This window comes from Corvus brachyrhynchos, unplaced genomic scaffold (genome assembly GCF_000691975.1).
Source record: "Corvus brachyrhynchos isolate BGI_N302 unplaced genomic scaffold, ASM69197v1 scaffold302, whole genome shotgun sequence".
NCBI classification, from domain to species: Eukaryota; Metazoa; Chordata; class Aves; order Passeriformes; family Corvidae; genus Corvus; species Corvus brachyrhynchos.
In genome coordinates, this window is record NW_008237244.1 from 1,027,539 (window position 1) to 1,042,415 (window position 14,877).

The 14,877-nt window shown below is 35.1% G+C and overlaps 1 protein-coding gene across 22 annotated transcripts in view; it reads right to left on the reverse strand.

Moving 5' to 3' along the window:
* RIMS2 (regulating synaptic membrane exocytosis 2) overlaps nt 1–14,877 on the reverse strand; it is a 393,792-nt gene that overhangs the window by 215,661 nt on the left and 163,254 nt on the right. For 11 of the 22 annotated variants that reach the window (XM_017730312.1, XM_017730317.1, XM_017730311.1 and 8 more), the window contains 2 exons: nt 3,076–3,284; nt 1,622–1,741 (listed from right to left, as the gene is read on the reverse strand). In XM_017730312.1, coding sequence (XP_017585801.1) covers nt 1,622–1,741; nt 3,076–3,284 — 329 coding nt within the window. Of the gene's footprint in view, nt 1–1,621; nt 1,742–3,075; nt 3,285–3,400; nt 3,469–13,014; nt 13,020–14,877 lie in introns of those variants that run through there. The other 11 variants (XM_017730323.1, XM_017730304.1, XM_017730318.1 and 8 more) reach the window with 3 other exon arrangements.

Here is a 14,877-nt window from a genome sequence, read left to right on the forward strand (position 1 = left end):
ACTCTTTCCATATGTCTATTGAGATTAAAAAGTAGTTACTCTTGAATCTGAACTATTAATGAATCTCACTGAAGAGTTCATATGAGATTTTAGAAACTTTAACGTAGATGTTTAAACAAAAACTGCTTTCTAGTGGCACTGTTAATCTCTTCTCTGGCATTTTCTGACAGTAAGACAAAAATAAACATATAAAACTTGAGGTTCAACTGGCTTCTCCACTGACTTAAAATAAAATTATTTATTAATTAAATAAAAAAAAATTTCCAAAACGTGTTAGTATCTACAATACATAACTACACTGATTTAACCCTTACTGAAAGGGTGTGACTACAACCTAATCTGTATACCTGAGGTGAAGTAAAGAGTTGTGCGAAATAGAGAACAGAAAATTTAAACTTCTTAATGATTTCTCACAGCAGGGATATGGAATCAAAATAAATACATGTTTGTTTCTTCCACTGTGTATAGTTTGTTCTCATTCTTGTACTAGTATTTCAGGAACAGCAAATAATAATATCACACAAAATTGAGATCAATATATGAGCTGGAAGTAATTCATAATGTGTTTAAAGAGCACTGCATCATGAAAAAGAGGTTCACACATGAAAAAAAGTTAGTACATTATTTTGTGATAAAAACCAGTAATATTAATATTAACAATAATATTAATATTCATTTCATATTTTTAAAATGTGGCAAATCAAACAATCAGAGAAGAAAAAAATTCAGAAAGAGGAAGTTCCATTGGCATACTCCGATCTGGATTGAAATATCATTAACTCCCAGATGTTCCCCAGCATGGCAGCTGGTGTGGGGTCAGTAGCTCTGACCGAGGAAGCTGTGACCGGTCTGGAGAGATGGTCCCGAGAGAGATCGTCTTCCCGGGGCCCGGTGTCTTCCCTCAGCTGCTGGCTGGAGGGCCCGTGCAGAGGCTGTCAGCTCTTTAGTGATTGTCAGCTCGTGATTTCAGCTCAGCTCTGCAGGGGGCTTCTCTCTGCCCTCGCAAGGGTAGAGGGCTGGCTTTATAGGGATACAGGGGGTGGGTGTCAGAGGGTAAAGGCCAATGGGTTACAAAGGATCTGCATGGGGTCTCCCAGAGGCTTCTGGGTTTGTCTTCTTCTCCCCGTAACTGCAAAGTAGCTGCCTTTCCAGGGGAGTTATGCTGGGAGGTTAAGCACTCTCCTTATCTCAGCAGACCTCCCTCCAGGGCGGGGGCTGGGCGTACCCCACACGCCAGGTCTTGAAGAGAGATAATTTATTTTTCACTTTTTTTCCCTTTCTGGGGAAATAGAAGTTATACCATGGTACAATGCTCCATACTGAAGAACACAGGAATTGGCTTGCCTAGCAAGGATGCAATTAGTACTTTGCTATGAAGACATTCTGGGAAAACTTGTGAAAACACGTCTAGTCTTTCAGAAAAATACAACTTTTTCATTCTGCCAAGGACCCTGCAAAGTTACCCTAGGTAAATGAATATAAAATGTCTATACTGTAATTTTGCGAATGATATGCATTATCAATACTGGTATGCATACACTATATAATATGAGAATACTTTCATTATAAAATTAGCTAATTTAACTGAGAGTTGTCCGTTTCAAAATTATTCATCACCAACCTTCAATCCGAGCATTGCTCCTGAATCTCTAGGCACACTTCCGTCTTTTAGTCGTTTATTTAACAAAATCCGACCAATGAGACGATCTCCATCTTTGGATGGTTGCCAAGTTACTGGATGCTATCATATGGTGTTAATGGAAAATACAGTGAATAGTATTTTAATGAAAAATATTTCAGTAATACTTTTCATTTCTTGATATATTTTAAAAATTCTATGGAAGTATTATGATTACACTAATATTTAATGTAATAAAATGACAGAAAACTGTAATGGAAAATATTTATTTGAACATATCCTTCATCACAATGGACGTCTAATATTTAATAACATTATCTATTTTACTTAATCCAATTTGTAAATATCTTGAACTGACAGATACAGACAACTACACATAGTTATCTACACACAATGAGAATCACACCTGAGTACTGAGAAAAATATCGCTAAAAGTCTAGTGTAAGAGTAATACTGGAAAAGAAGTTTAACTCAAACTGCAAATTTGAAAAAAGAAATGTCTTATTTTTCTACTACTTCAAACACGTCAATTCTTATCCAAGACCAAAAAATATTTTCAGTGTTTTACTTTCTCTCAGTAGTAGTAGATTAAAATTTAAAAATACAATTAAAAGGTCTATCCATTACTTCATTTGATATTCTGTTTCTTTCTTGGAATAATTAATTCACATATGAAGCACAGTTACAGTGAGCATTATTATTCCATTACTATACATGTGCACACTTATACTTGTCTATTGGCCTAATTAATAAATTTTTAAGATTTTCTTTTGTGTAATCATAGCACTTTTTCACAGAAAAATATTATTTCATGCTCTATTTCATGCAAAATTAGCAGGCACAGATAAATCTGCTCCCATTACAACTAATAACTCTAAAAAGATTTATCATAATCTCCACCAAACAGAAAGCAAAAATAAAAAATACCAAAGCAGATGGCAAAGCCTTTAATTCTGCACAGTACTGCACAAAATTGCATGGCAACAAAACAAATGAACAACCATGACAGTGAAAGGGAAAAAAGAAAAACAACTTTTCTGTGCAGAGAGACCCAATTTTCTCCCTTTTTCACCTGGGGTTTGAACTATTAATTTAATTTCAGCCCCAGGAGTTTGGAAATAGTAAATCAAATAAGCCAATTGGTAGAATCCTTATTGTTAATTACTTTATTCTTTAAGGTAATATCATGATATGCTGATTTGCAACCATAAGAACATTCCTTTATGCCTCTCAATTTTTTTTCTTATGCTGCCAAACAGTAAAAGCTGCAAGCATGCAAAGACTTTTCATTTGTTTTTCTTTTCTGCACCTTAAGAAATGCTATATTGTCTCTAGAAAGACCCTATCTTTTATTTTATGCATTATTTTAATGAGTGACAGAGAGCAAACAAAGACCAAATGAGCAGGTTAAAATGCAGGCTCCATAATCTCAGTACCTTCTCACTATGGCTATGTTCCTCGTTTAGAGTTGTGCTACTACACGTATCTACCCCAGAGTCTTTTATCTGAGGCTCAGACCATTCCAAGTCCTCTTCCAAAGAGTGGCCACCAAAGCACACCATTTTCTTTTGCCTCTCGGATAAGGTGTTAGAATCCGACAAAACTGCCTGCTCACTAGTTTTTCTTTTTCCCCTTTGACTGTCCCCTATAGGTGTGGGATAAAAAAAGGATACAAAAAAGAAAACATGCAAAGGTGTAAATAAAACCAAGGAAATGTAAAATGATAAAGGAAACTAAGTGGTAAGGCTCCACATGTCTCACCAAAGACATTGGGGATGCCTCACTGCTATGCCAAGACGTATGGTCCAACCAGTTGTAATCCATGTCTCCTGTGAGAATCAGACAGACAAGATAGTGCAGAAAAGGAAAGGTGAAAGAAAGGACAAACAAAGATACAGTAAAATTGTAAAGACTTCTGATTATCCTATCTGATTCATAACCTCTGCCAGCAGGACTTGCAAAGGGCTTCCAAGAAAAAGTTCAGGCTCCAACAACAGAGTATATGGAATATGAAAAACAGTGAGGAAGGAGATACATTTGTGTGTGTGTATATTTGCATAAAATTACGTACAGTGTAAAACATCTTTGCGCCAGGTTTATTAACCGTCCCTACAAAATTATTTACAGTAAATTAAATGAAAAGGCAAATTGTATTTCTAACAGAATATCCAGAAGGGAAAGCATTTAAATACAGAATGTCTTAAGGAACTTATTTCTTTGCTTCTCTAACACAAATTAATATTTTTTCTAATCACGTCAATAAAATACTTAAAACAATGGCACTCTATATTCGCTTTGCATTAGATGATGTTTTAAGGAAGGTTAAATGAAAAAAAATTCTAGAAAATATATTTAGAATAAAAAGCATATTAACTTTGATTTGTCTCCTGGTTAAATACAAGGACAAATTCTAGTAAGTACAGGTACCCCACAACTGGGAGTGTGTAGGGTTTTGATAAAACATATAAATATTCCATACAGTCAGAATTTAACCTCCATGGAAGACATGTGGTAGAAAGAAAAGTTTGAGAAACAGTTTTAAAGAAGAGATCTAAATTAATGCTGCTGTCCAAAGAATTTGGGAATGACTCATGTATTTTATTAAAACATTCTCTTTTATGTATGTACTTTAAACACTAAATTATGCCCACACATTCTGCACTATTACGTTTCTCTCTTTTTTTTCCCCTCACCATTGTTGCTACACGTTACGTGAAAAGTATTTTGTTACTGCATGCTACATAATATTTTTACATTACTATCTTCAGGAAACAAATGTTTCATTTTCTATCAAATTTGACCAAACTAAAGCAAAGTAGTTCTGGGTTTTTAAATACAGACCTCAAAAAACATTTTTCTATTTCTGTTACTTCAGACCCTGCTTTAACATTGCTCAACCTATTCCTCTGGAACTACATCAGTAGGGTGGTGAAATGTAACTAATAAGTCTTAGCACTGTCTTAACACTTGTCTAGAAAACTTTACAGAGAGGATGTGAAGATACGGCCTTATAAAACTACAAGAAACTAAGAGATGCTTTAGAAAAGTAAAACAGTCTCCTTGGAGAGGTATCACAGAATTAACTAGGTTGGAAAAGCCCTTTGAAATCATCAAGTCCAACCTAGTATATTGTATATGTACAATGAAAAATATAATCTTTTTCCACTCGTTTCCTCCTAATATAGAGACCTGCACATGCTACATGGGAAAAAAAATCGTCTCATTTTCATTTCAAAGAAGTAAATAGTCAAAATACAAAGGCTTTGGTTCAAAAAGATACTTTGAACTTATTCCCTTACACATTGTAGAAATATGTTAGCATATTAAATAGCCTTTTCTTTCACAAAAACAGTGTTAAAGTAACTTCATAAAGTTATTTTGAAGCCTTAATTCATTCATATTTTCTAAATAATAAATAAGCTGTAAATCTATTAACTGTGTTTCTTGACTCTTGAAAGGAAGATAACATTTAAAAATCGGAAATTCTTACCAAAACTGCTTTGCCATGAATGTTAACATCTTGCCTGTATTACAGATAAAAGTGTGGCTATCCTGCTAAAGGAGAAAGAAATACTCTTTTGAAAGCTAGTAACATTTTGCTAAAGGTACTTCTGCAATGGAATTTCCAGTGCTACTTCTGCCTCCAGACATTGTTTCAAGGGGTACTGTGTGAAATCATCAGTGAGCTCATGAAGATCTAGCCCTTACTCATAAATATACATTTAGAGATATCCAGAAGACAGAAAGAGTTCCTGCCTACATATTGCCTGTTTTACAAATTCCCTGGGGCCTTTCAGCACTGGTCCCAGGCTCATCTGTTGGTGTAGCTGGTTTCCACTTATTCCAAGTCCTCTAACCCATGTATTACTGTATGGTGCATCCACAAATTGTCTGTGTCCAAGACTAGATTCGGTTATTTTACAAAAATAGTTACTCTTCATCAAATGATAATCCCTGGAACTAAACCTGCACAGAACACTTGCAAAATTGAGCCTGTTACCTAATCAAAGAACTCCCTCTTCTTGCTCTACCATTTTCCCTTCTCCTTTTCAAACAAGATGTAGAAGGCTGACTTTCTTTTTATTTGTTTCCCACAGTAACTACTAATTAATTGGCATTTATAAAATGAAAATTAAATTAAAATAACCAAGAACTCCATCCAAACACTGTTTTGGTTTTACCTGTGTAAAATAGGTAGTTATATGTTTCCAAAAATTATCATATAAATTAGAAATTGTAAAGCCATTGTAGATCTTATATATTTTGCCCTTAACACTGCATTACGTGATCTAAATGACAGGCATAAATACTATGCATGTTAATAAAAGGATGGCTGTCTGGAAGCCCTGTAGTGTATTACATTTCTGTGAGAGACACGTATGGCTCAGTATACCTACAACTTTTTGAGATAAAATGAATGGCTTGATAAAATCACTGGACATAAATTTTTCAGTGCAAGTTCTATAAATATTAAAATCTTGACTAGGTAAATTATTTTTTAAATCTTGTAAAATTAAAAGTAATATATGTAAGGCACATAGGTTTTTGCCTACAAGAAAAAAAATTATAAGTAAATAAACAAAAGAAAATAAGGTAAAGAAATAAAAGTTAAACCACGATATTTTGTAACAAAGACACTGTAGTTTTAACTCTGAGTACCACAGAATGCATTTGCTGCTCTCTTAGAAATTTCTCTTCCACAATAGAAGATACTTTATTATTGATAATATATACATTTAGGGTATGCAGCAGAAATTACTCAGGAAGAAAATGTCACTCACAGATAAATTACATAAGCTATAGTATAAAACCACCATTCACGGAAAAAAGATCTAATATATTACTAATTATATTATACAATCTTAGCTTATGCCATTATAACAATATTCAGATGCCTTGTGAGTTCAGGAGTGCAGCTGGATATAAAAGCGAGGTCTGCTCTTATTAATGTCAGTGAGTTCTGTGTGTATATGGAAAGCTGTGCATATATCAGTAACCCAGCCTTTCTGTAGAAACAAGGTTAAGCTGAAGCCTTTGTAACCTTACTGGTGTTCAGTGTGTTTTGCTTATTTTACTCAGACAAAACCAAACAGGAAGAGGAAAAGATCTTTTTCTTCCACGGTCAGGAACCCCCAGCAATGGGAACTTCCTGTAGCAATGGGAACTTCAAATGTCAGAGTATATTTTAGAAGACTTTTGGTGAATTTCTGTTTCCCTGATATTTTAATGCTTGATTATGTAGGTTTTTGTTTCCTATAATGGGTTTGCCACACAGAAATATGGTAATTGAATATCTTTTATAAAGCATTAAGAATTTTGTAGCTAACCTACAAGGTGCATGTTTACTCTTTTTTGAGTGTTGTTTAAGTTCATCGTCAAATCCAAAACCATTAATCTTCCAAACAGGTTAGATATAAAGCACTCAATTTAATTGGCTATTCTACTCATACAGGGTAATTTGGATGCTCTGAAGTGCCCAAAATCTTCACAAAGGATATAGGCATAACCCAGGCCCTTTCTAAACCAAGACCTCTCTAAACTGTCAAATGTTTCCCTTAGTGAATTAAAAACATAATCTTTGAACCAAATAAACCAAAACCTTGTCCTCAAATTCAAATCTCAATGCCAAAAAGGACAGGTCATATAACTTTAAATTCTTCAGGCTGAGGAGACTACCTGATTACATAGTGTATACTGAGCACATACTTCTGACTACTTGAGCCAATAATGGTACTTATATATCATTACTCAAAACTGCGAACAATTTAACCTTGCAATTAAGTGAGTATATTCACCCTCCACGCTAACTTCCAGCATAAGGGTACAGTGAGCCGAACACATCCTGTGTGTCTTCATCCTTCTCCTAACTGCACAACTCCCAGTGCAGCCCTGTACCAGAAGGCCTCTGGAGCAGAGTAAAAAGTGAGCTACAGCTATTGAAGAGCTTCCATTCCAGAAGGTTACTTTCTGTGTTTGCAATACTATCCATCTAGACTGCCACACAGTGGGTGACTCCAAAGGGGAGCTACACAGCTGAAATTGCCTGCAGGTGATTATATGAGTGCTTAAACAATTTGTCGGCTCTGGACATATCAGGGACATTCCAGCTTTTGGTGCAGGAACAAATGTAAAGTTGCCTGTCACACAGTTAATTGTAAAGCACAGAAATATTTTTCAACACAGTCACTGATGCAGTTTGAGCACTGATTACAAAAAGAAGCACCTTCTTGCAGGTCTTACAGTAGGCTTTGAAACTTCCTACCATGCATTTCAACATTTCTTGTTAGGAAATAATTATTCCTCTGGATTTGGCAACTTTTAACCTGTAACAACCTAGGAAAATGTCTGAAGGATCTGGTCCTACCAAAGCAAAAAAAGAGAAGCTGTTCTGTATGTAAAGGATATGAAATACATTTTGACTTTTAATATGTACAGAGAAATGCAGCAATTAGGAAAAAAAATGTATAAATCTTCATTAGTGAATAGCAAAGTGCTGCATTCCATGAGGTGGGTGAGTGAAAACCTGGGGGAGGCAGGAGGAGGTAACAGTGCATACCCATGTGGAAAGAATGATGACACTGACAGCATACAAGCATTGAATAGAGATGCTGCTATCAAAAAAATGTCTCTGGACCCCATGGACTAGTCTTTGAGAACTTAGAAATATCCTGAATTCCTCTGTTATTTTTATTTAAGGGATACTGTCTGGGGGAAAATCTTACTAAAATTGAAGACCTTGGTTCACCCCCAAAAACTGTGTAGCCATGCTTTGAACTACTACAAGGACTGATTAAAAGAAAAAATATTACTCTTGATGTAAAAGCTTATCTAGTGTAAAGGGGAAAGGGTTTCAGCATGTCTGTTTCATTCTGGCTCTCCTTCTGAAACTGAGACTTAGGATCACTATTAATAGAAGAATAGTTACTGAAAGTATTTTTTAATTTATGTTTTGCTGCAAGGATTTAAATTGCAGGAAAGACTTTCTTCAAAGTTACATTTTCTAGAACAAAATTATGCTCAGTCTGTTAGTCACATATATTTTGATAAATGTCTTTCCTTGGAATAAATTGAAAGAAAGCATATCAATATGGCAAATACATTTAGTCACAGCTCACTGCACAAACTAGAGGACCTTATACACTTACAATCATGTCTCTCATATGACACCTGAAGTGTGACCCTATATGTCACACCACAACCTCTATCATATGATCCAGTACACAGACTCACACTCTGGATCAACAAGTCAATGGACAGGTACTCTTTAGTTACGAGAAACAGTCAGAAATTTTATACTGTCCCAGTCTACCACTGCCAGTTTGTCTTCTTATTAGGATTCAATTTTTTCAGATTTGCACACCTTTGTTATATACTTCCTGCCCCTTTAATAAGATCAGGGAAAACTAGAACTAATTCAGCATAATATCCTACGGATTTCTCTCGTTTGATTGTCTTTAACATTTTATCTTAGGAAGATGTTTACTCCAAATTACACTTTTGACCCTACTTGTAGCATTTTCACTTTTTCCCTTCTTCCTTCTTTTGTTACGAAATTTAGAGCCTGTGCCCGAAAAAGGAAGTTCTTTTGGCATAATAAAAAGGAAAACACACACTGGAAAGTTTCAATAAGACAGTATTTTTGGATCATGCCCTGCAGCAAGTAATCAAAAGCAATTTTTTACTCTTTTATTATTATTTTTAAAAGATGCCTATTTTCCTTTTTCTTCCCTTTTCACATCCACAAAGACCCCATATGTGTTCATGGGCTGACCTCACACATCTTCCCTGATTGTCTGTTTTAACCATGCATGTTATAACCATAACCATGTTATAACCATCCCTTCACCTTAGGGCTGCAACTGACATGTTGATCACAAGTTCTTCACCATCTCAGGCCTGCAACAAGTATCAGCAACATCAGCTTGCCAATACCTGAATGAGGGACTCATATAAAGAGGAAACAATGCAGCAGAGAAAAAAACCTTTTAATCCTATTAAAGAATCCCATATCTGGCCCTCATTTCCACAGCTTGGTGTTATTTAATGCTGTGATAATGTTCTCACCAACTAAAACCAAATAGCTCATTTACGTGTTCTCAATGAGCACACCCTTTTTCACAGACTAGTCTCCTGAAAGTTAAGTTCTTGTATATAATGCACAGAGGAATTAACTGGTATCTAGAAGGTGAGAAAAAACCCTGTATTTCCTGAATCAATGAAATCCTGAATCAGAAAAATGAGTCATCTTGGAAAACAACTGCTAAGGAAGCACAGAAGATCCAATGGTTCTGTGATGTGTTGGAGTTCCTGCACAACTGGGAACCAAACTGCAAATGTACAAGAAATTCCTTCCTCAGAGTTTGAAACCAGTCCAAGCAAATTCAACTGTTTTGCTGCCAATGGGAAGGCAACAGTAAAACCTGACAAGCCAGTTGGAAACAAGCCTTATAGCCCCCTGGAAGTGAAGACAGTTCATAATTGGAGCACTATGAAAATTTGTGAGAAACAGCTGCAAAGTTTAGGAAACAGGTTTGGGGTTTTGTGTGCTCTCAGTACCTATTTCCATTAGACTTTTCTTTTTATTACCATTTTATATACACTCACCAAAGAAGGCTTGGTTAAACTGAAGAAATAAGTAGCTTCAGGAAAACTCTATTTAGCATTAGTAGACATATTTGCTTACGCAATTCACTTTGTGCTGGCTTACCCTATACTCAGCCTTCCAGAGATATACACTCTTTCTACATCCTGAAGTTGTATCTTTGCCAAAATGACTGTCAGAGTAGCTCTAACAAGGCTGCCTGGCATCTCCAAGTCTCAGGGCCATAGGACATAATACGTATGTACTGAATCCTAAATGTGACCCTATTTCTATTTGGACAGACATAAGCTCTCTACCTTTGACAGGCAGTGTATAACCAGGTGCATTTTAATTCCTTTTAGTAATGGACATCTGTTGACAGGGAGCCTATAATAATGTTTTCCATCTGCATTGTTCCTTCTAATACTTATTAACAACAGAAAAAAGAAACTAACAGAGAAAAACAAACAAAAAACCTCCCTTATATTGTGTACTTATTTACTTTCAAGCTTTACTGCTTTGATGTCAACACTAATTATTACAGAAAATAACCCTAAGCTACTTTGAATCACTATATCTTAATTAATAAGTAAGCTTCAAGTTTGCATAGTGAAGACAACAGGAGACCAAGAAAGACAGCAAAGGAATGGATTCTTCATGAGGCTTGCTGTCAAATTCACAAATAAGGACATGGACTTAACATGTCAGTTGTACTCATGACACAGCTGTACTAATTTCATCAAGGGAACTATCAGCCATAAGTAAAGCTGAAACAGTGAGCATGTCAGGAAGGAAAGTCTTCTTAGCTTAGCTTTAAAGAGACATATTTATTCATAACAGTTTCCTATCTTTTATCCCCAATGCTATGTAGAGCTAATCCTAATGAAAGGAGACATTACTAACATAGACATGGCTCCTATCATAGGCATGTCATTATCTAGAATCAATTTCCATCAGCCCAGCAGCCACCCATATATCATGACTGAAGATCAGCCAGTTGTTTCATTGATCACATCTTTTTCCTCTCTTTCCACTGCTTCCAGTCAAGATCACTGACATGTTGCTACCAAAAAGTGGTATTAAGAATTACTCATTTTGTGATTTTCAGTATGAGATAACCAATATACAAATAATATATCTATTTATGTAATAGAATTCATCAACAACAACAACAATAATAAATTTAAAATACAAAAACATTTAAATTTTTGAAGTGAAACAGTCTTATAAAATATTCAAGCCAATATCTAAGTTCCAGATACTTGCTGCCTTTTTCTGTTCAGTTATTAGATTTTGTTTGGGATGGGAAGATGTCCTCCACTTTTACCCTCAGACATGGTTGTTATCCTATAAGGACAGATGAAGGGAAGGTGTAATGCAAAAAAGGTCAATATTTTTAAGCATAGTATTACCAATAATTTCTCTCAGTGGGTACTGGAGAAGACTCTAAATTCACTCTAAATGTCTTGATCGCTGATAAGGATATGCACATTTCAGAATAGAAATAAAAATAACCTTTAAAAAATCCTCTGTATTACATGCTTGAACAACTAGTATTTGAATAGTAAATCACCATTCAGAAGTTAAGCTGATTTATTTTCTTGTCTGTAATTCTCAGTTGACATTATGCAAAAAGATATTGGCAAATTTCAAAATTCTACCTAACAATCAAGAGGGAAGTACAACTACTGTGGTAAATGTTACCTTTTGAAACTATGTGTAACAAAGAAACACAGCATTTCTTTACAAGTCATAGCAGGGGTTTTTTCTTTAAACCCGACCTAACACTTCACACATGGAGTACAAATGACTTTATGGTTGTCTAAACAAGTATAACTTTTAACCTGCTACCTTCTCAATACTAAACTGCAGGAGACACAACATACATTCACTTTACTTTTAAAATTATTTTCTTTAAGAAACAAGAGCTTAAGAAACAAGTAAGTCCAAAGTATCATCCATCCCTGGCAGCACACATGCCATAAATGATCTATAAATATGCAGTGCATCTGCTGATTCAGTAAGCTGTAATGGCAGCAAAAAAAAACCAGTGCAAGAGGCTTTTACATCACCTTGACACTGCAATAAAAGCCTTTGTAAACTAGTAATTGGATCATTAATTACTGATCTCCCCTTTAGCAGTCATGATGAAGAAAGTAATTTGGTGTATGTAAAAACACCTATTGTTTTAGAGTTTGGTTACATGTTATTTTTGTCAAATCACTTTCTTTGAAGGAAATTAATTACCTCTTTAAAGAGGAACAGAAAACTTGAAAATGAAACTCCAGTGGATCCCAGAAGTAAAAATCATAATGAATTGTCCAATTTAGTTTCATACCTTCTGTGCACAGGCTTGACAGTGTGATACTGTATAATCAAATTAGTTCAGAGCAATGACCTGTTATACCTGGGTTACAGCTTAAAGAACAGATGTGCAAAAATAAAATACCAATGACTGTGGTTGTTTTTTGAGACACTTCATCACCATCAAGGTTATTTTGCTCATGTATACACGTTTATACATACATGCAGGAAAACTCCCATGCACCTTACATTAAGAGGAAGGCTAGGTTGCAAAATTAAATATTCAAAGGTAAGGGTGGTATAAGACTTAGCTTGTCATGAAGCATTAATTTAGTCCCTATACAAATATATTTACATGTAATATTTCATAATACTATGGTAAAGGCCCCCATCCCCACAATCATCTTCTGTGCACAGAAAGAAAGGTGTAACTTAAAAAAGTTAATTAAAAAATAATATAGTCAATATCATTGTTTCTTCAGTTAATGACCTCTTTCACTAGTTACTGAATGTAATCTAAATGCAGATCTAAATGCAAAATTCTTTGTCTCCTGAGAGCTCTGGTGCTGTGAGCATGTTCTCCAGGAGTCAGGGTTGAATTCAAGGAATTGTTTCTTTGTGGACCATCTGCATAACGAAATGAACAGGATGCTACAATTACCCTCTTAAAATGAGCTGCTGACATACAGACATACCATCAAATACTGTGAAATGTTCCAAACAATTAGTGCCAAACTTGAGAAATACAGGGCTTGATTTTTCTTTAATATTTTCTAGGATTTTAGTTCTGCCTTTTCCTAGCTCTACTATACCCATTCTTAGAAAATGGCAAGAATTTACAAAAATCTACTCACCAAATAAGCAGTAAATTTTATTACATGATTAAAACAAACAAACAAAAAAAAATTCATCTTCCCAACATCCATCCAAGGCTGCTCATGTCCATGTATGCTGGATGTAAAATTCCTTTGAACAGAACTTCCTTAAGAATGTTCTTCAAAGAAAAACAATATGGTTAAAAATATGTTGTGGAGATACAAGGTTAAGATTGTTAAAGTAATAAATAGAGAGACAGAGATGTAATTTGCATTTTAAATTAACTTTGAATCCTAAAGAAAAAAAGTAGATTTCTTAATTGTAATTTGCACTGTCTTCATTATTTCAGAAGAATGTGGAACAGTGGAAGAAGTCTCCACAGAAGAATAGTGGATGTTAGCTCTGTAATTATTTCATTTCACTGAATACATAAAGAAGCACATTGCTCAGGGAGCTTTCCACAGTCAACAAGAACTACACTCATAATTATAGCCTTCATGGTAGCTGAAGCTGTAATAAAAATTACATAAGGGATTTAATCTCAGTCTCTTGTTTTTGTATGATCACAATTACCCAAAAATATATCTCCTGAGGCTAAATATTTCCAGAATGAGTTTAAGTAAAAGGTCAGTATTTTCCACTACTTTTCAAGGAAAATTCCCTCACATGCTCTACTTGTTCATGTTTAAATTTCTGGAAAGTTGTGATAAGAGGAGAAAAAAAAGCCGCAATACTTAATGCTTGCAAAACCATCAGGGAATTCCACCTCATAAATTTGGCCAGGCCCTACATCTCATTGCACAAAGCAGTCCTTCAGACAATGTAACTTGTGTGGCTCACAGCAAAAGAGTTTTTCAGAAGCAAACAAATTGTGTAGCAGAGCCTGGACCACCCTTCTCTTCTCCAGGCAGAAGAGCTATATTCACAGAATAGAAGGTGCATAATTGTGATGTAAACACAGAGACTATACTGCTCCAAGAGAGGTCAGTAACTTACTCTTGTTACAAATGCATTAAGGACAACAAAGCAATGTGCTTCAAAAAGGCAGCAATTGACTTCAGGTAGCATTGTGTACAAATAACACTTGTAGTACAGCCATTTTCAAACCATCCTCTCCCTTGCTTCAGTTGCTCATTTCCTTAGGTGTGCACCTTAGTTGACAATATAATTTATCCAGATTAACACAACTCTTCAAATGAGAGGTTTTTACATTTGTCTTGTGACTCTCAACTTCAGTTTTATTTTCAGAAAAACTGCCATTGTACTATCCTGCCTAAAGAAGACTAACAGAAAATGCACCATGTCATCTCCATGATCTGTCCAAAGACTTATGCACTTCACTCATGAACTACTTATTCATCTCTATGCAGTATGAAGCTGAAAGTCCTGGGTGAGGAAACACAGCAAGAAGTATGAAAATTACATGCAAACAGTTTTGGTTGATTGTTTGGGATTTTTTTTAATTTTAAATTAAAGAAGCTGCCTCTTCTCATTATGCGTTCTCGATATCTCTGTCCAGGACTCAGACGTCAAAAAA